This window comes from Thrips palmi, unplaced genomic scaffold (genome assembly GCF_012932325.1).
Source record: "Thrips palmi isolate BJ-2018 unplaced genomic scaffold, TpBJ-2018v1 HiC_scaffold_10, whole genome shotgun sequence".
Classification (NCBI taxonomy): domain Eukaryota; kingdom Metazoa; phylum Arthropoda; class Insecta; order Thysanoptera; family Thripidae; genus Thrips; species Thrips palmi.
The window spans coordinates 16,069,318-16,095,817 of NW_023144621.1; the positions used below are offsets into that span (position 1 = coordinate 16,069,318).

Below are 26,500 nucleotides of genomic sequence, written 5' to 3' on the forward strand. Positions count from 1 at the left end.
TATTCTGTGCCATTCGTGTCTATCATTAAGATAGGCCAGATAGTTATTTATAGTCTAATTTAAATCAACATGTGAAGGGAAAACCGGATATTCTTGCTTTCGCTGTCTGCTAGATCAGGTGCATATTCTGCGAATATTTACTTATTCGCAGTGACCCGGTCTGCTTGAAAAACAACAACAAACAAACAGAGGCGACTCAGATTTGAATAATGTTTTGGGATGAAGGCATGGTTTGTCGTCTTTGCTTGATCTCGAATTTAAATGCAAGTAGTTTTTACGAATTATTTGGAAGCGATGTCACAGAAACGTCATCTGTTGCTTCAAAACTTTTTTCTGCATTGAAGTGGAAGGTTAGTATGAGCATTTTGTCTTGAGCTACTAGCACCCTGTTTCCATCGGATATGTTGCTATTTTATTACATCCATGTTTTAGTTTTGAGTTGTATATTTTCCGTTTAGCTTTATTAATTATGTATTCTACACGTATGTGAACAGGTTCATAGAGAAGATGGTCTTTCCAAATACGTTTGCATGGAATGTGTTCAGCAGTTAGACTTTATTATTTTCTGCAATACATGGTCGTCAAAGGTTGCTGTGGATTTTGAGGAGGTTCAATCACTTTCGTTATTGCATTGCAAACAAACCAATAAAATGGTAAGTCTCAGTTAGCTTGCATCAAAGTGTGAATTTCGTTTTCAAAACTATGTTGCATTACCCTTTCAATGATTTTTCAAGGCGTAAAACTTTCTGTTCTAGGCCCGCAGTCATCTTTTTTCTATATTTGAGAGAAGAAATTCCAAAAAGATTGATCCAGCACTTATCAAAAATAAGTTTAATGCCATCAGCTTACTAGTTTCCCAAATAGAAAGCATCTTATCCAAAAGTGATGATGAAAATTTGTGCTTCACTGAAAATGAGAACAATGTCACTGATTGTATGTCACTTGATATAGAGCAATATTGTAGTTCTCCAGCAGTCGATAATGAAACATACCCGCCCATCATGAAGTAAGTTGGATATCTTTTGCCCAAACTTTTTGAATATTGTCTACACATTTCATTCTTTCTTTTAGTTGACCTTTTCTTCTGTTAACAATTTACAGTGAGTGTCCAGCTGAAGCTGAGGTTCCTACTGACTTAGAATTGTCAAGCAATCCTGAAGACTCTTCAAACCTTCCCATGGATGATGGCTTCCCTGCATATGTTTTTGACAAAAAGGAGCAGCTCTTGTGTCCAGAGTGCCAAGTCTCATTCCCTAAAAGAACTCTTCTTTGGAAACACTTGATGAGCCATGAAGGTGCCATCGACAAGTACCAATGCTCTATTTGTAGGAAAAAATTTATATCCACTTGTGAATTGAGTAGACACATTAGAGCACACAAGGGTTTAAAGCCTTACAAGTGCTCTAAGTGTAGTCAATATTTTAGCCAAAAAAATCTCCTTGACAATCATTTGAACTGGCATGAAGGCCGCAAGGGTCACTTATGTGACATCTGTGGTGAGTGCCTATCAAGTGGACCAAATTTAAAGGCACATATTTCAAATCGACACTCCATGGAGAAACAAAGGCCTTTCAAATGTAATGAATGTGGAAAGTGCTTTGCACGTAGTCATCATTTAGAAAATCACATCACAATTCATACGGAATGCCGCTCTCATCTATGCACTACTTGTGGTGTAGCCTTTAAAAGATATTCTCAGTTACAAGAGCATGAAAATGTGCACAGTGCTGAAAAGCAGTTTAAGTGTGATGAGTGTAATAAATGTTTTTGGACTAAAAGAGTGTTGAAAGTTCACAAATTGGTGCATTCTGATCTCAAACCACACCAGTGTTCTCAATGTAGCAAATCATTTGTTCGCTTAAGTGGTCTCCAAGCACACCTGAAGACTCACAAAAATTAATTATACACTGCTGTCTCAGGCATAAAATTTGATCTCCAGAGCTTGAATTTTCCGTGCTTGAAAATGTTTAAGGTGGTTTATCATATAGAAGTTGTAGTAAGTAAAAAAAACTACTAACATGTTTTCATAAAAAATTATAAATAGAGTGAACTTTATTCTGCTAAATGAATGCTGTGATATAATGCTACCAAATTTAATGATTTCTTGTGAGGAGTGACAGGAAAGATGTAGCTGACCGATGGTTCTTGATCAGCTATGCTTGGTATGCAGGATTTTCTATGCCAATTCTTGAAATTTCCAATTTGTCTGATGCTGGTACCATTTCTGTTGTACTTTTGGTATCTGTTGTAACAAAATACACGAGATTTGGTAATCCTTTCTGTTTCTATTCGTATGCATTACATGAAAAATTATATGGAGAAATTGATCTTCAGTGAACTTGCCTGATTGTTCTGGGTCATTCCATGGTTGCACTTCGCCTTGGCAGAGAACCAAGTAGACAATGTACGTGACCACTCCGATCCCGGCACTTATGTAGAACACGATGTTCCATGCAGTGATTGTTTGCTGTAATCAATAAATCAAAAAATTAAAACGTTGTTTTGATGGAGCAGATTCTAGAAATGAGTCTACTTTTCAGTGTATCTACATAGGAAGATTGATCAACCAGGTCGCACATGGTCGCACACCCCTGGCTAGAGGTCTGAACATGCAGCGTGGTGAGCTTGCGCCCTGCCGGCGGCCCTCCCGCCCAGCCCTGCTTGGTCGCGGTGCGGTGCAGACAAGTTGGGCAACCTTCCGCCGCACCGCGACACTTTGGAGATTGCGCCATTCTGCAGCCAACAGGCCCGCAGCAGCCAGCCGGGCTAGCTGGGCCGTTCGTGGCTACGAGACCCTCGCCATTAAGTCCGCATGGCCCAGGGCGGCAGGGCGCCCACTGCGCCCATGGCCTAGAGTTGCCAACCCAACCCCCGGGCGTGACGACTATCCTCTTTAAGATTCATGAGGCCGTAGGGTTGGCGGCCCTAGCGAGGCCTCGGCGAGGCCCTGGCCTGCACTACTGGGTGCCGGCCGTCCCAATAGTCATGCCTTGTCGGGCATCACTGTTATTCCCCGGCATTCTGGCAGTGCCGGCAGTGCCGAGCAAACAAAGAAACAAAGCCCAATTTGCAAGGAAAGCGAAATCACAGGGCGAGCGCGTGCGTGTGTTGCTGTGGAATGCTCCCGTGGCGCCTCCAACCGCTTGCCGCCGGATTTTTTTGTTTTTATTTCTCGCCTTGGCGCGGTTGCGGGTTCCATTCCTAGGCAAGGTAAGCCCTTTTCCCCCGCGCGAATATAAAGGGGGCCCCGCCGTGCATCCGCCACGCGCCACGTGCTCCGGAAGGCGAGCCCGGCATGGTCCGGCGACTGTGAATGCCGCGTCGCCATTGGTCGCCCGCTGGCTCGGCCTGGCTCGGGCATTCCGATTGGCCGATCCAGGGACACGGTGGAGCGTGAAAGCCACCCACGGTCTCTGAACAGACCCCAGCAAGGGACCGAAAAAGGGCGCAAAAAAGCGCACGTGGCTCGGCGACGTTGTTTGTGGGCGGTGTCCCCAGCAACCATGAATCACTCCGTGAGATGCTGTTGTCAAAACGAATGGGGACGCCGCCCGGAGGACCCGGAGCCGCGCCACGCTGGCCAACAGGCGGCCGGGATAATAAAAATCCCTCGATAACACAATCGCGGGGGCGGACGATAACTCCCCTCCAGGACGACGGCGTCACGGCGTCCTTCAGACTCCCGCACGCTCCGCGCGCTCCGCACGCGAGGATGAGGCCTCACGGACGAGGGCAGTGGGCCGCCTGTTGATCATTTTTATTTTCATTGCCGTTCCGCGCGGCGCTGTTGGCAGCGCTGCGGCCGTTTATTGGCGCCAGGCTGCGCTACGAGGGCTGCGCCAGCCGTTGGTACTGCAGCGCCTTTGTCCAAGCGCAAGTACTACCGCACCACTATTCGCGCCGGAGCGGCCAGAGCCAGTAGGGTCTGCCTGGTCCGTTCGCAGCGCTCCCAGGCCGAGAGCCCTCGAAATGAGCCGAACATTTGGCAGGGCTATTGTACTGTACGACCGGCGCGCGGTGCGTGTGGAGAGCAGGCATGCACGGCCAAGGAAAAGCTTCGGTTCCGTCACGCTGCAAAGCCTGCAAGGCGGCACCACCAAGGCACCACGTCCTGGTCGTTGCCTCGGCGCGCACAGGTGCCAGACGACAGACTGCCTTACGTTGTTGTTAGTGAGGATGCCGACAGCGTACGGCGCCAGGATGCCCGCGCCGTTGGCGAACGTGTTGGAGATGCCCAACATGGTGCCGGAGAAGTTGGGCGCGAGCAGGAGCAGGTTGATGGAGTTGCCGGTGTACTGCGCGCCCAGGAACAGGCCGTTGAACGCCAGCAGCACCAGGATGCTGACCGTGTCACACCCCACCACCGTCACCAGGATCAACGTCAGCGCGGGGCCCAGCGCGGCTGCAACCACCGAAAGTTAGTAAAGGCTCGGTATTCGCACCCGCCACCTATCCATTTGTACTCACTGATGCCGTTGAAGATCTTGTAGGCCGTCAGTTTGCTCACGTACTCCCGGGTGATGACGAGGTCCAGCAGCAGGCCGAAGACGACGCTGGCCGTGCCGCCCGCCACGTAGGGGATGGCTGACAGCGCGCTGTTCTGCAAGTTCAAAAAGTTTCACCATTTAATATTCGCAAATTATATTAAAACCGTTTACGCCGCCCACCGCCGATATTATTCCCCCTCTCCCTTCCACTTGAAAAGCTCCCCGCCCTTCGGCTCGACTGCTGGCTGCTCTCGGTCCGACGGGTCTGTCCTCGACTTCCTCCTGTTTGCCCCCCTCGCCGTCCCAGATACGCAAGACATGCAAATTTGCTATGCGTCGCTGATGAGGTTGAGGACTGAAACTAACTGCCACACAGCAGGGGTACCAACCGTCGCCGCCTCGGCGGCACGCCTGCTCGCCCCCGCACGCATGTCTGTACTCGATTATGTTGTCGGGTCGTGTGTCGATCAAATATTCAATCCACGGGGTCCTCGTGTGCGCGAGCTGGCTAGCGCGAGCGCACTGTATCACGGATACCAACCTAATAAACCCCGACCGGAAGGCGGCAGCGCGCTCTCGCGGCGCTCTCGCGGCGCTCTCGCGGCGCTCTGGCGGCGCTCTGGCGGCGCGCTAGCGGCTCTCGCGGAAGCGCGTTTAATTTCATCCTAGAAAGCGAAGCAACGGCCCGGCCCGACCCAGGTTTATTGGTGTGAAGAATTAAACCCCGTTATTCCCGTTTTTAATTACTTGCCACGCTCTTTCCGGAGTGCGAGCTTTACGGCAGATTTCACGGCCCGGTTTTATTTTGATTAAACTGGTGGCGGTGCTCACAGTGTCGGCGTGTTGTTAAATCTGCCATTTTCCAGAAACATATTTACAAAGGCATATCCTCCCCTAGCCGCGCCCCACCACGCCACGCGCGCAATTTTACCCTAAACATGGCGGCGGGCCGACCTGGCGTGGTCTTCTCGGTTTGTTTCGCCGTCCGACATTTTTTTCCATCCCATTTTATTTTATTTTGTAAAGAAACTGTGAATATAACGAGAAGGCGGAGAAGAAAGGGACGGGGGTGGTTGGCACAGTGGGACGTCGCGGAGCGGCCGAGGCCTTGTGAAGCTGTTGCCGAGGCCGTGGCCCCTCGCAGAGAGAGACAGAGAGAGAGAGAGAGAGAGAGAGAGAGAGAGAGAGAGAGAGAAGAGAGAGAGAGAGAGAGAGAGAGAGAGAGAGAGAGCGCACCGCGGCCGCGAGCAATTCGACCACCGGAAGTAGTGCCCAAGGAAACCACCACCATTAAGTGGGGCAGTGGGGAGGCGCCGAGAAGATGGCGCCATTGCGAGCCTGGCCCAGGTGGAAGAGAGAGATAGACGAATTTTTAGCGCGCATGGATTCTGCGGAATGAAAAGGGAGCCTTGTTGGCAGTGGCGGCCGGCGGGGCGGCGAGTGGTGAGGTGAGCCTACTTGTAGGGCCTCTGACTCTGACCTTCGGCCTCTTCGGACCCCTCGGCCGCTTCGGACGCCAGAGGGGAGCGAACCCGCGACTGGCAGTGGAAGCGGAAAAGCTGCGTGCCGCTGAATACATGAATTCGTCGAAGAGCGATCGATGGAACGGAGGGGCTTAGTGGATGAATGAATGAATTAATGAATGAAAGAACGAATGAACGAACGAACGAATGAAAGTCTGGATGGATAGATGGATGGATGGATGAATGAAGGAATGATCTTGCAGCTCCGAGGAGGTGCGGCACCGTACGGCACGCTCGTCTCATATGTGCGGCCGTCCCTCATCTCCCCTCCGAGCCCTTACCCATTTTCTCTCTCTCTCGCTCACTCACACACACACACGTACTCTCACTCACGTTGGAACAGGCTCCGTGCATAATGTGGCCATAAATTAATTAACTGAGCATAGCAGGTCGGGGCCCTACGGGGGTCCCTGCGGGCCCCGGCCGCGGTGCTCTCGTTGCCCTCGTGGGGCCCCCGCAGCCCCAGCAGCCCCAGCGAGTGGCCGGGGGCCGGAGCCGGGGGACACCCGAATCCTGGGCTCACCTCAGTCACTGTCGGAAGCCTGTCGGAATCCTGTCGGATTTATAATTCAATTATTTTTTGGGGGCAATTTGAATGGGATGGCTTTGGTCGGTCGGTCGGTCGGTCGCAAGCAACAGCGTCTGTCCCGCTGGCAGGCTGGCAGGCCTGTCCAGCCCAGCCATTCCGGAGAGTCGCTGCGCCGCTGTCTCTCTCGCACCTCTGCGAGACGCCCCGCGAGTGCGACAGAGACAGAGCGACAAAGCGACCTCCCGAATCAGTCCGCTGGCCAGGAGGGGCCAGGGCCGGGGCAGGCCGGGCCAGCGAGGCCGCGGCGTAACAAGAAGTCTACAAGAGGGGCGAATCCTAGTTGATGGTCGTCGATACTCTCGAAGCGGAGACGCCGTCCCCAAGTTTCCTGGACGAGGGGTATCGCCGGTGAGTTATGGCCCGACGGCCCGTTAAGAGTTGGCCGTGGACAAACTGGCCGTCCCGTTCCGTTGTTTCCCGGTTTCCCGTGCGTCGATACCCCGCGAAACCGCGAAACCCGCCGGAACCGGAGGCGGCAGCGGCGATACCCCGCGCGGAAAGCGATGACGAGCGGAACCGTCACTGTGTCGAGGCGTGGAGGCCGGGCAAGGCCAGGCAGGCCGGGCAGGCCTAATCGGGGGATTTATGGCTGTCGGTCAGGCAGCGCGGGGTATCGACGGGTCAGATTCATTCCCTTCCCTCTCACTCCGGGAAGACTGCTGGCCTGCGGGCCTAACAGTGCGCCGTCACTGCGTCTCTCTCGCACCGACCGCCCACCGCCCCGCGGGTGCAACAGAGAGAGAGAGAATCGGCCTGCAGCCGGTGCAGTGCGGCCACATCCATCAACAACGCACATGCGTGCGAGGAGCAGGCGAAGAAAAAAAGAGGAAAGAAAGAGAGACGTCAGTAATCGAACCCGAGACCGGACCGGCCGGGCTGGAGGAGCTGGGGGGCAGAAAGATTGCTCGCCAGGAGAGGAGGCGAGATTTATCGGTCGCATTTAGACCACCTTCTTTTAAATTTGTGTGAGCTTAACTTTTTTTCTGCCCCCTGCCCCCTTGCGTCCTGCTTTAGGGCCGGGAAGGGAGATTCTTCTTGTAAGCAAAAACGGACGCGCCTAGGGGTGGAATTTAGAGGGCTGTGCAAGTTGCGAGCGAGGCGGCGTGGCAGAGTAACGTGCTGAGAGGGATGGTCAGAGAGGGGGGCTGAGTCGGAATGCGGAGCGGATAGTGAGTTTGATTGGTGCAACTGTCACCGCCCCCACGCAAACAAAAACTAAAACAAAAGGAACAACAACAAAGCGACACGGTGGCATCCACCTAATGAGCAGGCTGCTGATTAAAAACATAAACAAACGGGGCCCGTTACTGTTTTAGTTGTTTTTGTTGGCCCAGCGGATTTAGGGCGGGACGCAAACCTCTCCAATAGTGGCTGCACCTCTTAACGCGGACTCCCAAACACAATAACCATGACAAAATAATTGTGTTTTTTTTAGTTGTTGTTTTTGTTTTTGAAAACAAGAAGACATGCCACTTTGTCTTTGCTTAATTAGTCAGTAAAGAGGTGCGAACGTAGGTGTGAGCGGCGTGAGGCGGCGCCAGGAAAAGGAAAGGTGGATAATGGCGACGCGCAAACAAAGAGGCGGCACTAAATCTGCCATACACCCCCCCTCCGCCTCCTTCCCACTACCGCCACGCCGGCGGCGCTGGGCTGCGCTAGCGCCCCTGATGAGAGGTGCCTCTGTAAAGGTGGTTGCCGTGACAAAAGAATTAGCGCGGCCTCTGTAGTGCGAGACTGCCTGGCGCTCGTTGCCATGGCGACGCCACCCATTTGACGGTGTCGTCGCTACCCCTCGCGCAAACGGCACCCATTCGACGGCGCCGTCGCTACCTCTCGCGCAAAGGGCACCCATTTGACGGTGCCGTCGCTACCCCTCGGCTACTCACGCTCTTAATGTCGAAGTGCAGGATCTCGGACATGTAGGTGGGCAGGCAGGTGAGCAGCGTGAAGAAGGCCCAGCCGATGCCCAGGTGCATGGACGCGCATGCCCACAGCCCCGGCGTCCTCAATAACTTCCCCCACGGGATGGCCAGTTTTTTCTGCAATAAAAAAGTACATAATAGCACTAACAAAGGAAACTTTTAAAAAATGACGTGAAACCAGTTTTGGTTGAAAATTGTAACGGCAGCTTTTCAGCGTGGAGCTGAGCCAGCTCTCGGTGGATTTCGGCTTGCAAATGGAAAACAGAGGTTTCCCTATCGCAGTGCTCAGGTTCCATTCCCCCACCAAACGTTTTACTCTTTTTCTGCTGCGGATAGGTTCGGTGAATAAATAGCAACTGACATTTCCCCACAGTGGAATTCGACCACCGTTACACTTTTATTTTGATTGGGTGGACGGCTGCAGTGCAGGCATCCAGTGTTTGGTATGGAGAGCGCACACGGGCCGCAGTGGCCCCGCGTCTCCACCCCACACCAACCAACCACCAACCGCCGCCTACTTCGCGCTGGTCAAGGTATGCAGTAAATAAAGGGATACCACACGTGCATGCATTGTTGATCGTATTTTTGGAAAAAATAAAATAAAATAATATTGAATATTTATGCTAGGAACAGGGTGCGCGCCAACACCGCAAAGTGCCCAACGGAACAGATTGGGAATATTTCCGTCGTTCTTCCGTTTTCGCGCCAAATCGCCCAGTTCGGGGTGGGTCGAGAACACTGGACGGTTAGCAACCCTCGTCGGGAAGCTCGCTTGGAATGAGACACACCACACAGTCCAGTGCGGTCCGATGCGGCTGCGTGGAGGACGGATCTGGCGGGCTCCACCCACCCCACACCCTTCAGTATCCGATCAAGCGTGTCCAACATCGTCAGGGACTCCCACACTAATGGTAGTGCCACCTGTGCTGCGCGCTGCGCCGCGCTGCGCGGCAGGAATTCGGATACGCGGAACCCGGTGAGGCCACTCAGCCCGATTGGCCAGCCTCAAGGGCCCGACCCGGCCCGCCCAAGGCCCTGCCCAAGGACCGCCCAAGGCCCGCCCGCCCCGGCATGCGCATTGCCATCAAAATCTCTGCTCTCCAAGGAGACCGTCGAGAACGTGCTCACAGGCCGAAGGGTACCGAAGGGTACCGAAGGGTACCGCCAACCGCCTCAGAGTAATTCTCGCCTGCGAGTGCTTCGCGATCGCCGGCCCTCTCTGAACCCGTCCCTCCGGTCCTTCACTGCGGACTTGTGCCGGTCCCCTCCCTTCGATCCCGTCCCTTCGATCCCGTCCCTCTGATCCGTCCCTCCAATCCCGTCCTCCCGGAAAACATGCCGTCTCATTACCGGCTTCGCCGGGCCTCGGCAGGCTTGGCCGGGCTTGGCGGGGCCTCGGCAGGCTCCCCAGCCCGCCCAGCCACTCCTTGGGCCCACCCTCACAAAGCGCCCCCTCGCCGTCCCGCTTTCAAACGGGCTAATTGACTACAGAGCCGTCAAATTGTACGCGCAGTCTGATAAGACGGACAGGCACACATGCCAACAGACAGACGGACGGACAGGCAGACAGACAGACAGACGGACAGACAGACAGACAGGACGGACAGACAGACAGACAGGCGGCTGCCGAATGCGCCCTCTTCCGCGGCGTGACCCGCATGCAGACCGCCGAGGCAATCAGCAGCAGCCGCCCTGCACCGGAAGTGCACCGGAAGTCGCTGCATCGCCACTTCCGGTTTTCGGGCAGAGTCTCTCTTTCTCCCACCCACGTGGCGTTCCGCACGTGCTTCTCTCTCTCTCTCTCTCTCTCTCTCTCTCTCTCTCTCTCTCTCTCTCTCTCTCTCTCTCTCTCAAAATGGCCGCGATAAGGCGGGTGCGGGGTGATTAGAGACAATGAGGGGAAAACAATGCCGCCATCTCGATGAACTTTTTGGTCCCGTGATTCCTTTTTTTTGTCTTGGTAATTACTATTTTCGGAAAGCCCTGCTCGCGAGAGACAACGTCGCGGACACTATGGAGTGGACCCTCGGCCGGAATGGAGGGCCCCAATTTGGGGGGCGAAACTAATCAAGAAATGAACGGAGGGGCGCCGGGGCCGCGCCGGGGCCGCGCCAGGCGCAAAAGCGCGCCAAGGGGGCGAAGCGCGCGAGGCGTGGGCCTTGATTCCTCGACCCGAATATGAATAAACATCCCGACTTTACTCTTGCTGTTTAACTTGAAGGCGGTGTGTCGTGGCCAGGGATTCCCTGCCAGGGAATGAGAAGCTCGAGAGGGAACGTGGCAAAGGGAGGAGGACTAACGTGCGGAGCCGAGCCGAGCCGAGCCGAGCCGAGCCGAGCCGTGCCGTGCCGAGCCGTGCCGAGCCGAGCCGAGCCGAGCCGAGCCGTGCCGAGCCGAGCCGAGCGCGGCAGGTGACTAGCGGAGCAGCATACGCGTTTCGCCCGAGGTTTCTCTCCTCTGCAGGTCCAATGGAGAAATTAGCCATGCCATGTTTGAGCAGACGGCTGCCGTGGACTCCACCCAGGCAGTGCAAGTTGGCAAGCACTTTTACATCCCCGGGTGGTGTTTCAAGCAGTGTGTGTTCCCACCAGGTTCCTACGGTGGTGGTTCGACGAACCCGCCGAAGACCCTCGACTGACGATGCGTTGCTTTGACTACCCAGTAAGTCCCTACACTGTAACTATCCACTCCACCACTCCTGATGTCGCTGTGCAACACAACGAACCGAAACAGCGCGAAAAGAAGAGCAATAAAAACAAGGCAGCCTTTCCGCGGCCCTCACATGAAGGCTTGCCTGAAGGGGCTGCAGTCTGCGGGGCTGCAGTCTGCGGGACTGCGGGGCTGCGGGGCTGCGGGGCTGCGAGGCGTGCTGGCGGCTTATTAGCGTCGTTAGAGTCAAGGGCCCCTCGGCTGCACTCACTTTCGCAGCGCGCTGCAGCCAGCACTCCCCACAAACAATGCTATTAAGTCTTTTGCCCGTTGTCGCCGTTTATTCTTCTTGAGCTACGCGTCGCTGTGCCACCGGTTTGCGCCGCCATGGCGCCGCGAGCGGCAGCGCTGCAGTCTCATCAAGGCGAAGGACTGCGTGTCGCTGTAGCGACCCTATCCCGAATGCACCTCGTGCTGCGCCGCGCTGCTCTGTGCCACAGTGGGCCAGGAGACCGGCGCAGGCGGCCAAAACTCTAGACGCGTTTTGGGCTCCAGAGTCGCTAAACAGGACTCGAACGGAACGTGTGACCCCACCAATGGATTCCTCGTTCGGAGAGCAATCCATTGGTGGGGTCACACGTTCAGTTCGACTCCCATTTGGCGACTCTGGAGCTCAAAACGCGTCTGGGATTTTGACCGCCTGCACCGGCCTTCTGGCCCACTGTGTGTTCCCGGGCTCCCTCCCTCCGGTCGTGCATTTCTGCTGCTACGCTGCATCCTGGAGATAAGAACCTTAATTCTAACAGCGGGCCGCTTGATTAGGTACCCCCGGGTCCACCGGCACCAGCGATGCTGCAGTGTCGCTGCGCTGAGGCGGCCGAGGCGGCCGAGACGCAGACCGATTAAAAACACCCCGGCCGGCGGGTCTAATCTGGAAAGGGCGGGGTGGACCTCATTCTCGCCCTCATCCTGCGACCCCTCGTGGGGCGGCGCGAAATTCAATCCGGACGCCTCGGAGTGCGGAGTGCCTCGCCTGGCGGCCTGGCGGCCTGGCCTCGCCGTGGTCAGCACCGCGCCGTGGCCGAGCGGGGCATGCGGAGCCACGGCCCTCCGCGGCCCTCCGGACTCGATTAACATTAAGCAGTACCTTGGGGCGGCTACAGTGCCGCTCGGCCAGGACGCCGAGAGGCGCTCTGTCTCTCTCGCACCCATACTGGACGCTGAGTGCGAGAGAGACAGAGCGCCCCGTCTCCAGGACACGCCCCACTGCATGATTAAGACGAGTGCCATCGCACCGTCTCATGTCCGGCGGCACAGCCAGACGTTGTATCCACTCTCCGGAACGGAACGAGAGCACAGCAACCAAATTGGTCGCTGCGGTGCTTGCCGTGCTCGTCGGGCTCGCCTTGGAGAACAGTGGGCCAGAAGACCGGTGGAGGCGGCCAATCTCTAGACGCGTTTTGAGCTCCAGAGTCGCTAGGCAGGACTCGAACAGGACGTGTGACCCCACCAACGGATTCTTCGTTCCGGGAGCATTTTATTGCTGGGGTCACACGTCTGGTTCGAGTCCCATTTATCGACACCGGAGCTCAAAACGCGCCCGGGATTTTGACCGCCTCCACCGGTCTTCTGGCCCACTGTAGGGCTGGAGGCTCCAGAGGGGCGGTCTCGGCCGCGGCACGGCTTAAGCTTCGCAAGCTTCGCAGAGAGCCAAGTCTGAGAGCAAAGTCGCTGAGTACGCTACTTAGCACTCACTACTCGCCGGGCGGGGAGAAAGGGGGGGGGGGTTGGACGACGCGACGAGACGAGACGCTAGTCCGCCATCAATTTTTCCGCGAGTTTGCCCGTTCGCCGCAGCGACGGTGGCGCGCCCCGTCGGCGAGAGGGAGACGAGCGTGCTCCCGTTCGTTCGGCGTCTGCCAGGTCGAAACTGCTTGTTTGCAAAGTAAAGAACACGAAAAAAGCCGAGTTAATTGATCGGGCCAGACTTTACTCAGCTGGTTTGTTGTGAGCGGGCGGAAAACATAGTCATCGCCGGGGGAGGAAAAGATGGGACTAAAAATCTTAGCGGTTTTCTTTTTTTTTTTCTCTCCGGGGCCTGTTCTCAGGGCTTGTTTGTACCCGTTCCGTTGGAATGACCGACCCGGCGGCGACTTCGATACCTTTTTCCGCCCCGCTCCGCCCCACCCCGCTTCCGACGTGCGCTTGCGAAGCTTGCGAACGATAGAAAAGAACGACTTTCCAAAGTAGCCTTTCCAAGCAGACGACAGTGTTCGCGTCTCGCCCCGCCGTGTTGGGGCGGGGCGGGGCGGGGCGGGGCGGGGCGGGGCGGGGCAGGGCGTGATCGGTAAACGCGGCGTTCCCCGCTCACGCGCCACTGGACGCCAGAGACGCCAGCTCCGACGCCGGCGACGCGCACGCTTTACAGTGGTGTTTGCCGACGCAGCGCCAGGGCGCGCGCGAGTGGGGTCAAGTCGTCGTCCGGAAGGCCGGGGCAGGCCGGGGCGACAGCTCGACCCGATAACGGGGAAACGGGGTCGGACAGAAACTCATAATAATTGATAAATTAGCATTCTTCCGCCGCTCGCAGCGCTGCGGAGCGCCGTCCCGGAGCCCCGCGCGTCGCGCCAGCAGCGCCAGCCTCCCCGGAGGCCGCGAGGGCGGCGGGGCTCGAACCGGCCGAAGCGGGACTAATCCACTGCCATCACTCTCTCTGTCTGTGGCAGCTGTCATATGTGTCTGCTCTCTGTGTCTGTCTCTCTCTGTGTGTCTGTGAGTGTGTGTTTGTGTGTGTGCGTGCTTTTACGCCTCGCCCCGGCCATCCGTTCGTACTTAGTGCCCGGGCCGGCCGGGGCCTTAGGCCCAATGGAGGCGCCCAGGCCCGGCCCAGGACGGCTGGCTCTCCGTTTGGCCCAAAGTTATTATGAGCGAGCCATATACAAGGGCGGGGCGGGGCGGGCCGCCCCGGCACTGCGCTCCCTTCTATGGCCCGTTTCTTTTCCACACGGCTGGACACTACGGCCCTTAAATATAAAGCCGGAGGGTGGGGGAGGGGGCTGCACTAGCCGAGGCCTTGGCCGAGGCTAGCGGCGGGTTAGTTGGCCCGCCAGACGTACAGCTTGCGCCACTGCGCCGTGTGTGTGTGTGTGTGTGTGTGTGTGTGTGTGTGTGTGTGTGTGTGTGTGTAGAGGCACACAGGGAAAGAGTGAGCGAGAAAAAGGAGGGGGGTGGGGGTAGTAAAGTAAATATGCTAGGAGGCAGTGTGGATGGCGTGCGAGTGTAAATGCGTCCGTGTGCGTGTGACTGTGAGGGACTCTGTCTGTGTGTGTGCGTGCGTTGAAAGGCGGTAAGAAGCTGAGACACCGCCCCCTTCCCCGCACCCCGCTGCAGTAAATAAATACGAGGCTGCTGGTGTTGGTCCGGCCGCGGCCGGGGCTGGCCGGGGCCCCAACGCGCTACTCGGATATCAAATTCCCAGAGAACCGAGCTCGGAGTAAGTAGTGCAGGGCAGAGAGGGAGAGAGAGGGGGGGGGGGGAGGGGAGCGAGTCGCGGTGGCAGCCAGGCCCGCGGGCCATAGGCGGAACAAACATTACATGCTCGCTAGAACTGATTCCGGCTTGCGCACGCGTTGAGCCGCGGGCGTGGCGCGTTGCGCACCACGGACTCCACAGGCGCCCGGCAGGTAGGCAGTGCCGGCGCGCTCGCGTGCGTGGCGCGCTGCCTACCCCGGACTTCACAGGCGCCCGGCCCGGCCGGCCGAGCGCGCCGTCGTCGCACAGTGGGCCAGAAAACCGGTGGGGGCGGCCAAAAGTCTAGACGCGTTTTGAGCTCCAGAGTCGCTAAATAGGACTCGAAGCGAACGTGTGACCCCACCAATGGATTCCTCGTTCGGAGAGCAATCCATTGGTGGGGTCACACGTTCGGTTCGAGCCCCATTTAGCGACGCTCTGGAGCTCAAAACAATTTTGGCCGCCGCCACCGGTCTTTTGGCCCCCTGTGCGTCGTTGGAAGGGTGCCACACACCACACGGGCGGCTGGCCGTTGCCCGGGCCGTTGGTCGTAGGGCGGATTGCTCCGATTGGCCACTGATAAATGATGTGTGGCTGTGGCGGCCATCCATCAAAGCCGTTGCCGCCGTTTCTTTGCGCCGGCCGTTTAGACGCTCAGACGTTCGGACGTTTAGACGTTATTTACTTTTCATTTTTTTCAAAGTACCACTTTTACACAACGCATAAATACACGCCACATTTTCTTCGCAGCATATTTTCCGCGGTAAATTCCTCGCTGTAAGCCAAGTCAAGACCAGCGAACAGCTCTCGACAGAGGACTTGGAGGACCACGGAGCCGCATCGGGCGAGGAAGCGCGCGAAACGCGGGCCGCCTTGGAGAGACGCGGCCAGACACGGCCCAGTCGAGAGTTCTAATTCCGCGAGATGTATAGTAGCGGAGTCGGCTCGCTGCGTCTTAGCCCGCCGCCCCGCCGCAGACATCTTGGCACCGCCCCACAGTGGGCCTGAAGACCGGCGGCGGCGGCCAAACCTCTGGACGCGTTTTGAGCTCCAGAGTCACTAAGCAGGACTCGAACAGAACGTGTGACCCCACCAATGGATTGCTCGTCGAACGAGGAATCCCTTGGTGGGGTCACACGTTCGGTTCGAGTGCTATTTGGCGACTCTGGAGCTCCAAACGCGTCCGGGATTTTTGGCGGCCCCCACCGGTCTTCTGGTCCACTGTGCGCCCCGGCGGCCGGGGCGGGCTGGGCCCCAGTCTATTGTCTCCGTCTCTGCCTCGTTCGAACGCCCAGCCCAGTGGGGCCGCGCTCGCTGTGCTCGCTGTTGATGGGAATGAAACATCCGAGACGCCCCATCTCGTCTTGTCCGTCTCCCGGGGGACGCCGCCGGGTCGGGCGCCGCCGTCTCTCTCGCACTCGCGGGGCGGCCCGCAGGGATCCGCAGGGGTCCGCAGGGGTGCGAGAGAGACGGAGCGCGCGCCCGTCGGAGGCAAGCAGCGTCGTGATCTCCCCTTCTTCCCGCCATATTTCGGGGCAGTCGAGCCATTCCGTTCGCTCCGTCTCTCTCGCACTCGTGGAGCGTGCCGTCCGGGTGCGAGGGAGACGGAGCGAGGCGGGGTTTTAAAACGAACGGGGCGGCCTGGAGGTCCTGGCGGCCCTGGTGGGCCTGGTGGGCCTGCATAGTGCCCGGCTCGGGTGGAGTCGGGGCTGCAACAGGCAGCAGGGACGGCCCACAGGGGAGGGTTTCCAGGACCAGAGAGATGGGCAGATAGAAAGAGAGAGAGAGACGGAGAAAAGCGACGCTGGATTGAGCGGTTGGCGGCTGCGGAGTGAGAGAGTGAGCTGTTGTGGTCTGCCGCTGGGGAGGAGCTAGACGGAGCTGAAAGAAGCTGGAAGCCTCCGAAGGCCCGGGACTGGAACGAACCGGACCAACCGGACCAAGCGGACCGGCAGAAGGCAAGGGGGAGCCGAGGTCATCACAAATTACGGGCGATAACAGTGACACCGAAAGCATCGCTGCTGACCTGCGCGTGCGTGCGTGCGTGTGTGTGTGTGCGTTGCTGCTGGTGGTGGAAGGTCAGAGAATTGGGTTGTGGAGGGGAGGGGAGGGGAGGGGAGATGATCGGAGAGTGGCGCTCGGGGTTGGGCCGTTGGGGTGGTCGTATCGCGTATATATGGGGCTGCATCAACGGAGCCGTCCGCACCACTGCCCTGCACACACACACACACACACACACACACACACACACACACACACACACACACACACACACACTCACAGACACACGCGTGCTCCTTATCGCCGAGCGCGTGACGAAATGCAGCCGCCTCATCACGCTCGCAGTCACGCTCACGCTCGCCGTGGCGCGGGGCGAGCGCTGCGAGCGCTGCGCGAACGCTCCTCCGAGCGTGCCCGGCATGCCGAAGGGGGACGGCGGAAGACTGGCGCACACCGCATGCGTGCTGCCGGGCGATTCCCAGCATTCTCTGTCTCTCTCGCACCCCTGGGGGAACGACGGCGGGCGACGCCGGCGACGGAGATGCAGGGACACCCCTCCTGCCCCTCCGCTCCGCTGTCTCCGGGATTCAAAGCTCGCTGCTGCCGCGGGGACTTGTGGGGCTGCGTGTCTGGCTGGCTGGCTGGCTGGCTGCAGGGCTGGCTTGCGGGCTCCGCGCAACCACCGGAACCACACCGATGAGGGCAGCCCCGCCGGAAATTGCATCGTGATGCCTGAATCATCTCAGTACCGGGGAGGCGCTCGGCACCCTTCCCCCGTCCTCTCTCTCCCTCTCTCTCTCTCTCCCCCTCTCTCTATCTCTCTCTCTCCCCCGCATGGCTAGCCACTCTATGCCGTCCGGCCGAGGTGCCAGTCATGGCCGAGATGATGGGGCAGACGAGCAGGCGGAGTGACCGCCGCGACCATCATCCAACTACACTCTAAAAGTTGTATAGAGAAGATTCTCTCTATTGTGGTGAAAATCGTCTATATTATGGTGAAAATTGTCTACATTTTGGTGACAAATATTAGTATTCAATTATCATCAAATTGTATATATTTTGGTGGTGTGCAGCTGAGTATATAACATACCAAAACCGAAATCTGTCACCCCCAACCCTTTTTAAGAATGACTTCTTTTCCGAGCAGGGTGCGCGCCGCCGGCAGAGTCGGGGAGGGGTAGGCAGGAGGATATACACCGGCAGGCCGGCGGTCCGGTGGGCCCGGTGGGCCCGGTGGGCTGGGGCGGCACGGCCGAGGCCGGGCCCACCTCCGGGAAAGACGTCTCCTATCTTTAACCCCCGGCTCATGTCCGCCTTCCTGTGCCCTGGCTGCCTGGCTGCCTGGCTGCCTGGCTGCCTGGCTGCCTGGCCCTCCGCTCGTCCCTTCCTGGGTCCCATCCCATGCAACCGGTTCCCCTTGTCCCTGATAATGTAAGGCTGCCTGTGTTGACGACGACACTGCATTAGGAGGGGGAAGGGGGGGGGGCGCTTCAAGAATTAAAAGGACCTCGTTAATGGTAATTAATGTTGCTTTGGTAATTAACGACTGCCGTTGTAAACGGCAAATGGTTCGGAGCAAAAAGTGAGTGAGCGGCACTTCTTCGCGACGCGCTCCGCTGCCTTCAGTTCCGTAAATGACGTCCAGCATAAAAAGGAAGCGGCGGCGGCTCTTCAACCAAAAAAAAAAAAAAAAAGATTTCTGCGGAAAATTATGTCATTTATGGCGGCCGCCTCGCTCTCCTTCGGTTTCTCGCAGTGCCGCGGTATAGTGGCGGCGCACCAATAGAAAGGCAGGACTGGGGGAATCGCGGAGCGGCCACGGCGGGCCACGGCGGCGGCGGCCGGGCATTGCGGTAGAAAGCCAGTGCCACTCGTACATGGCCATTTGCAGAATTGCCGTGCGCCTGTGCACGGGTCGGTTCCCGGTTCGGTCAGATCCCGGGGCCCTCACCTGCAGCCCTGCAGCAGCGCACCTTTCTTGGTGGCCGAGCTTGGCCGTGCTCGGCCGTGCTGGGGTCCAAGAGGGCGCACCCCTCCCCCTCCCCTCCCGTAATCTACGTTTCCTTCCGGCGACCCGGGCTGCCCCTGCAAACCAATCTCTGCTGCCCCCTGCATCCGGGGAAGGGGGGGGGGGGGCTCGCGTATCCCAAACGGCCAAACGAGATGCGGACTGCAGTGGCGTGCACTGGATACCGTTCCCGGCCGTTCCCGGCCGCTCCAGGCCGCTCCAGGCCGCTCCAGCGCGGAAAATGGAAAATGGACGAGAACCGAGGTGGGCGCGCTTGAAGCGCTTGAAGCCAGGCCGAGCCAGGCAGTGCGCCATAGTGGAGTGCAACCCTCTGGTGGCCGCGGCACGCTGCGGCACGCTGCGGCGCGGGTACACGGCGCGCGCTTGAAGCCCGAGGCGAGGCGTCTGGGTAAGCGGCGGAGCGAGCACGATTATTCTGCAGTTTGTGCAGTCATCCGCTGGAGGGCGCGCTGCGCTGCCTCACAGTGAGCCAGAAGGCCGGCGCAGGCGGACAAAACTCTGGACCCGTTTCGAGCTCCAGAGTCGCTAAACAGGACTACTTGAACCGAACGAGTGACGACCATTTGACTATGACCATGAACATGATCCACAACTACGCGCCCCGGTCGGCGTGGCTTCTAGCAGTGTGCGGCCGCGCCGCCGCGCCCCACTAGTCTGCCTAATCCTAATTCGCTGTAAGACCCTCACGTGGTACCACTGGAAGCCCCGTCGAGCCCCTACATGCCTTCACCTTGTTCGGGACGCCCCACGCCGCGGCCCCGCTCCACTGCACGACGTGCTCCCCTCGCCCTCGCCCTCCCCATCTCTCTCCCTCCCTCTCGCTCCCTCCCTTGAAATCCCCCCGAGGGACTCAAAAGACGCCGGCCGGGTCTTGCCACGTACGAGCCATCAATAGCAGGGTCCGGCACGCCACAGCGCCGCCGCCACAGTCAGACAGACGGACAGACGGGCAGACAGACAGACAGACGGACGGGCAGACCCCCAGACGCAGACGGACAGACGGGCAGACAGACAGACGACGGCGGCTGACAGACGGACAGACGGGCAGACAGACAGACGGACAGACGGGCAGACAGACAGACAGACGGACGGGCAGACAGACAGACGGACAGACGGGCAGACAGACAGACAGACGGACGGGCAGACAGACAGACAGACAGACGGGCAGACAGACAGACAGACAGACGGACGGGCAGACAGACAGACAGACAGACGGGCAGACAGACAGACAGACAGACGGGCAGACAGACAGATAGATAGACGGACAGACAGGCAGGTCGCGGTCGTGGCCTCCGAGCCCACAGGGCATTCCGGTGTGGAGACGCGTGCGGTCCAGCGGACTCGAAGCTTCATCTGTCCCTCTCGCACTCCTGGGGCGTCCCGCACGGTCCCGCACGCGCCGTAGGGGTGCGACAGAGACGGAGGACCCTTCGGAACGGTAGGCCGGACCGGGGCGGCGGCGCGGCCCATCCCGGAAGCCCTGCGACCCTCAAATTGCACTCGTTGTTTGTCCAGCGGACTGCCGGACTGCCGCACTGCCGGACTCCGAGCGACGCGCCTCTGAAACCCGAAACCCGAATCCGCGACCATCGCGCAAACAGACTGCCAGAAGGGACATGCAAATTTGATAAAGGCCGCCACGGCCCGGCCTCTGTGTTTTTCTTGGCAATCTCACTGCGTCCCGGGTTCGAATACGGCCACCGCATTTTTTGGGAGGGGGAATTTTAGGTTTCGGAGATAGTTCGTGGATGTCAAGAGAAGGAAAATTAATAACCTAAGGTGGTGTGTGTGATGAATGGGGTCTTTTAGCATTTAATTTCGAGAGGCGACTGTTTTTCCAACTGAAACCAATTTAATCCGGTCGTTCACCACCTTGTGTCTGACATTGTCCATTCTCGTCACGCTCGTGCTGTGCTGTTGTCCGGTCGGTACCTGGTTGCTTATTCCCCCCCGTCGCCCCATTGAACCAAGCCCGGCGAAAAAGCGAAAACCAACAAAAGGGTGCTTTCGAGGTGACGCGCGCTGGGGCCACGGTGGGCCATGCCGGGGCCGGGGACACTTTCGAGCGGAAAGAAATAATAAAGGAGGGGAAAAAGGGGACAAAAAGTTGGTTTATTTAACCGCTCAAAGGGGCCCCGCTGGGGCCACGTAATTCATCCTCGGGGGCTTATCAAGTTAGGCCCCTCTTATCGCCGACTGTAATGTCAGTGGCGTGGCCTTGCCGGCCTTGCCTCGGCGGTCCGAAAGTGTGTTGCCCCCTCGTCGTGTACGAAGTTATGGCAAGGAAGTAATTTGCCTAGAGGCTTCGGCACCAGCAACCCAGCCTCCAGCCAGCCGCACAGTGGGCCAGAAGACCGGTGGAGGCGGCCGAAACTCTGGACGCGTTTTGAGCTCCAGAGACGCTAAATCGGGCTGGAACCGAACGTGTCACCCCACCAATGGATTGCTCTCCGAACGAGGAATCCATTGGTGGGGTCACACGTTCGGTTCGAGTCCTATTTAGCGACTCTGGAGCTCAAAACGCGTCTGGAGTTTTGGCCGCCTCCGCCGGTCTTCTGGCCCACTGTGCACCGGCTTTCAGGCGTCCCGGGACCCAACCCCCTTGAGCTGTCCCGGACAACAACAACACCGTCAAACACCGCGGGTTTCGGGAAAGTAGACAAGCGTGGTGCGATATTACACTTCGGAAAGCGGATTTAACATTGTTGTGAGCCGCGGCTCGTAACTCCATGATATGACACTCTCCAGGGGAGGACCTTTCCAGCCGCGTCGCGGGGAAGCAACAGAGGGGAAAGAAATAAAACAATTTCCGGAGCAAAGTGGCGAGATTGAATTTTGGCTGAGTAGACCTCGGACACCATAGTCGCATGGCGTGATTCCAACGGGGCCCGGCCAGGGCATGGCCTGGGCAGGGCCTCGGCCGCCTCGGCCCACAAGACGTGACGGGCAATTTAATCAGCAGTTCGAATCCTTCACCCCAGCGGCGTTCGCCCGTCGGTCCGTCCGTCCACGCCGTCTGTCTCTGTCTGTCTGTCTGTCTGTCTGTCTGTCTGTCTTTCTGTCTGTCCGTCAGTGTGGCCGGGCGCTCCACTCGTCACCTTCCGTGGATCCCGATTTGCATTCCACGCCGCGCTGCCGCCGCGCCGGCCGCCATCAAACGGCAAACCTAAACGAAGCGGCATCTGGCGCCACGCTGGGGCGCCACGCTGGGGCGCGCGGGCCGCGGCAGGCACACTGTGCGACTCGATGATTTAGGGCCTTTTCGGGGCATTCAAATTCCGACTAGGGCTTGCCTAAATCACTCTCGCGCCCCCCTTTGGCCCTCTGGCCCTCTGCGGTGCAGTGTTGGCCGAGCTCGCTGCCCCCGCCTGTTGCGCGATCCGCGCTGACAAAACTACCCGGCGGCGTGGGAAGAAGAGGGAGTGTGGAAAAGAAGAAAGGTGGGGGAAAGATGGAAAAGGTGCGGAGAAGAGGCGTCGTCTGCTGCCCAGCCGTGAGGGTATGAGAAATTGAACGCGCGGGGGCGGTGGATGGGCGTGATATAGTTGCCCTCCGCGCCTCTCCGCCCCGCCGCCGCCACGCCGCCTCGCCGCCTCGCCGCTCCGCGGTGGCGCGGTGGCGCGGTGCGGCCGGGGGCTGTGTGTACCCTCGGAATGAGTTTGAAGTAGTGGGGGCGGCGAGGCACGCCAGGCGAGGCACGCCCGCCAGACGCCGCGCGCCCGCTGCAGCCCGGCCTTAACGACCCACCCCACCAGCGGCCGTCTCTCTCGCACCCCCACGGCTCGCCCGGGGACGCCCGCGGACGCCCCGCGAGTGCGAAAGAGACGGGGCACATCCCGCAGCGCCAGCGCCCTGCAGCGCCTGCAGCGGCGAAGACGTGACACCGTAGGATGGGTCGCGAGGATGGGTCGCGAGGATGGGTCGCGAGGATGGGTCGCGAGGATCATGGGTCGCGCAGGATGGGTCACGAGGATGGGTCGCGCAGGATGGGTCGCGAGGATGGGTCGCGAGGATGGGTCGGTAGAATTGGTCGCGAGGAAGGGCCGCAAGGATGGTTCTCAAGGAGAGCATTAGGTGAGTTGGGTGGGTGCGTATTGACGGGTACGGGTCCATCCTAGCAGCACATTGACAAACAATTTTCGGGGTAGGGGGTGTGGGGAAAAGGGTCGGATTAAGAGGGTCGGAGGTGCGCTGCCTAACAGTGCCGGCGACGAAGGCACAGGAGTGCCAACACAGCGGGACGGGCAGCGCGATGAAGCCGTGTGGATTAGCCGGAGACGGTACCGGAGGAGCGGACCGGGTTTGCGGGCAGCACCGAACGCCCCACCCTCTACCAGCGGCTTCACTGCCGCCCCGACTTATACCTGTCGACAATGTCGCGCCATCGGGACCGAATTTTAAAAATAAATGAAAGCGAGAGGCGAAAGGCATGGCGCCGCGACTCGTAATCTGTCTCCACTTTTGTGAAGGCTAATGTACAAGTAAATTGGATGGAGCCAGAACCGCGTGCCCCGTTCTCTCCCTCGCCCTCTCTCTCTCTCCGCCCCTCTCCTCCCGATTGGCGCCCCGGAGTGGCGCCGTAATGGTTCCGCCGACTTCATCTGAATTTATGATTGTTTTGTTCACAGCGTAAACGGTGTGGACCTTTGAATACCAGTGGTGCAGCACCTTTGCTCCTTCTCGAGCGACAAACTTTTCGCCAACCATGACCGGGTTTCCGGGGTTTCCGGTTTTCCGGTTTCCGGATTTCTGGTTCCTGTTTTTCGGGTTTCCGGTCGCCGGGTTTCCGGTTTTTGGTTTCCGGGTTTTCGGTTTCCGAATTCTAGGTTCCCGGGGGTTCCCGGGTTGGCGAAGGCGGCAACACGGCGAGCTTCTTGGCTTCCCTCGGCGTCCCTCGCCACCCGACCTGGGTGACGATAATTAGTGGCCCAACCTCATTAGGAGCCGATGGGCAGATCACAAGGCCCCTCCCGTGTGTGTGAGTGTGTGTGTGTGTCTGTGTGCCCGCCCGTGTTTTGCATGCGTGTTGGTGAGGGTGCGTCTGATTGGTTCCGGGCCGGACAGTAAGCACACGATCCCTGCGGCTCCTTCGCTGCCTCGTAATCCAGGAGACAAAGCCCTCGGTGGACCGAATCCGGCATGGCGGAGGTGGCGGTTTTCTGCTCTGCAAACTGAAATGTGTGCATGGCACGCTCTATTTGGAGCATGCCAAGAAGCACGCTTGAAATTGGAGCGTGCTTACCAGGCACGCTCTAAATTAAAGCGTGCCTGCCAGGCACGCTCTATTTTAAAGCGTGCTTAGCAAGCTCACTCTAAACTACAGCATGGACGGCAACCACACTCCTGAATGCTCGTAATGGCTTTTCTTTTTAAATTAATTAATAAACATGTACTAATGCAAGGTTTCTATTTCATACTTTAAGGAAGCAACATTTCAAGTCTTGTTAGTGCTGAGATGTGTTTTACGTCAACAAAGCTTCTCCGCTATTTTCACAACTATTGATGTATAAAATGGCACTGGTACAACGAGTTAGACCTGGGAGGTTTCTTTCAATAACCATGGAGGAAACAATTAAAACATTTCTCATCCAGAAATACACATCCAGTGTATGTTCAACATGACACTAGTTACTCACTCTTTTGACTGCCCAACAATCCATAGCAAAGTAACCTAGCCCTGTTGCTGGGTGGAAGGTCGAGGCTGCAGTCGCACGGAAGGAACACAGACTCGAGGTAAACTAGCTCCATACGTTTATCTAGCTCTTCCAGTCTCATCGTTTTCAATAACTGCGTTCCACAACACAACGCCACCACAAATCACCAGCACAACGAAAATAAACTTCACATTTCAAGCGTCATAGCTGCCATTTTGAATTTGAAACACAACACAACGCGCTTGCGTAGTCAGCACTTTTTCATACGCTTTCTTATGAGAAATTGCTGCAGCACGTATGCGCCGGTGGGCTCGCAAACTGAACTCCGAACTTTCGTTCTTTTAATAAAGAAACATTTCAGACACAGATACACGAAGCACAATAAAATTCGATTATGATTTTTGTCACTTAATACCTTTAAATTGACAAATCCACTGCCATCGTTATTGAAATCATGTGTAGGTTGGCACTTCGGAAAAACAAGTGCTACCCAAGCAGACGACAAAATTCAAAATGGCAACATTGACGCAAATAGTGAAGTTTGTTTTCGTTGTGCTGACGATTTGTGGTGGCGTTGTGTTATGGCACGCAGTTATTGACAACGATGAGACTGGAAGAGCTAGATAAACGTATGGAGCTAGTTTACCTCGAGTCTGTGTTCCTTCCGTGCGACTGCAGCCTCGACCTTCACCACCCAGCAACAGGGCTAGGTTACTTTGCTATGGATTGTTGGGCAGTCAAAAGAGTGAGTAACTAGTGTCATGTTGAACATTTCTGGATGAGAAATGTTTTAATTGTTTCCTCCATGGTTATTGAAAGAAACCTCCCAGGTCTAACTCGTTGTACCAGTGCCATTTTATACATCAATAGTTGTGAAAATAGCGGAGAAGCTTTGTTGACGTAACCCACATCTCAGCACTAACAAGACTTGAAATGTTGCTTCCTTAAAGTATGAAATAGAAACCTTGCATTAGTACATGTTTATTAATAAATTTAAAAAGAAAAGCCATTACGAGCATTCAGGAGTGTGGTTGCCGTCCATGCTGTAGTTTAGAGTGAGCTTGCTAAGCACGCTTTAAAATAGAGCGTGCCTGGCAGGCACGCTTTAATTTAGAGCGTGCCTAGTAAGCACGCTCCAATTTCAAGCGTGCTTCTTGGCATGCTCCAAATAGAGCGTGCCATGCACACATTTCAGTTTGCAGAGTGAGGGGGAGGGGGACAGCTTTGGGTTGGTTCATTTCGGGATACCAATACCGACTAGTCCGGGCGGGCGGGCGAGCGGTCGGCGTCGGCGGTCGGGTCGCACAGCACCACTTCGAAATCCCTATCCACAAACCAACTTCATGGGACTGCCCGCCCGCAGCCGCTGTGTGTGTGTGTGTGTGTGTGTTTGTGTGTTGGACCCCGCTCTCACAGTGTGCCTATCGTGAGAGCGAAAATGCGACCCGGGATCACGTCGGACGCTAAAACTGTCATCCATTCTCATTGTCCGGGCTTTGCCGCCCTGAGCTCGCAGTCTTACCACCTGTTACAGCGACAACAACAACAACAACAGTGGAAGGGGGACGCGTTTGCCGCGGCTGCTTTGACGAGCTTCTTCTTCTACTACTTCTCCTCCTCCTCCTCGTCTGCTGCATTCGGCATCGAGGGACTAAATAAATTAGCCTCCCCGGTCTCCCCTCCACCGCCGCCACCGCCGCCACCAGCGGTCCCAGGGAGGCCGTCGAGGCCGTACTTACTGTTTTCGTGTTTAACGGGGTCGTTTGCCACGCCCGGGGACCCTGCTGGGGCCTGGGCCGTGCCGGGCCTGGCTCTAGCCCGCCCGCGCTGGGCTAGCCGCACGTCGCTCTGTTTACAGAGTGTCCGCGAACGCCGAGCTGAAATGTGTTCATCGGGCCGTGCCGTGCCGTGCCGTGCCGTGCCGTGCCGTGCCGTGCCGGGCCGGGCGCAGCGCCGCGAGCGGGGTTCTCGTCGCACGCCGCACGTATTTGACGACATATTTTCTCCCCCGGGGTGAGGGCGCAGCGCGCAGCGGACACAGTGGGACAGAAGGCCGATAGAGGCGGTCAAAACCACAGACGCGTTTTGAGCTCCAGAGTCGCTAAACAGGACTCGAACCAAACGTGTGACCCCACC

General features: G+C 57.5%; 2 protein-coding genes across 2 annotated transcripts in view; one reads left to right on the forward strand and one right to left on the reverse strand.

Moving 5' to 3' along the window:
* Positions 1-52: 52 nt before the first annotated feature.
* Positions 53-2,495, forward strand: LOC117647581 (zinc finger protein 391-like). Its single transcript, XM_034389411.1, has 4 exons — positions 53-350; positions 495-653; positions 756-1,006; positions 1,102-2,495. Exons 1-4 carry the CDS (start codon positions 210-212, stop codon positions 1,898-1,900), a joined length of 1,350 nt encoding a protein of 449 aa, XP_034245302.1. The 5' UTR covers positions 53-209; the 3' UTR covers positions 1,901-2,495.
* LOC117645668 (sialin-like) overlaps positions 2,109-26,500 on the reverse strand; it is a 40,060-nt gene continuing 15,668 nt past the window's right edge. Inside the window, exons 4-8 of the mRNA XM_034385971.1 lie at positions 8,486-8,638; positions 4,468-4,600; positions 4,161-4,402; positions 2,344-2,467; positions 2,109-2,242 (exon numbers count right to left, since the gene is read on the reverse strand). Of these exons, the coding sequence (XP_034241862.1) occupies positions 2,154-2,242; positions 2,344-2,467; positions 4,161-4,402; positions 4,468-4,600; positions 8,486-8,638 (741 nt within the window). The 3' untranslated portion in view covers positions 2,109-2,153. The remainder of the gene's footprint in view (positions 2,243-2,343; positions 2,468-4,160; positions 4,403-4,467; positions 4,601-8,485; positions 8,639-26,500) is intronic.

Coding starts and splice junctions, on each gene's coding strand:
- LOC117647581 (XM_034389411.1), top strand. CDS start 210: ATGTTTTGGGATGAAGGCATGGTTTGTCGTCTTTGCTTGATCTCGAAT. Junction 654..755: donor GCAAACAAACCAATAAAATG/GTAAGTCTCAGT, acceptor TTTCTGTTCTAG/GCCCGCAGTCATCTTTTTTC. Junction 1,007..1,101: donor ACATACCCGCCCATCATGAA/GTAAGTTGGATA, acceptor AACAATTTACAG/TGAGTGTCCAGCTGAAGCTG.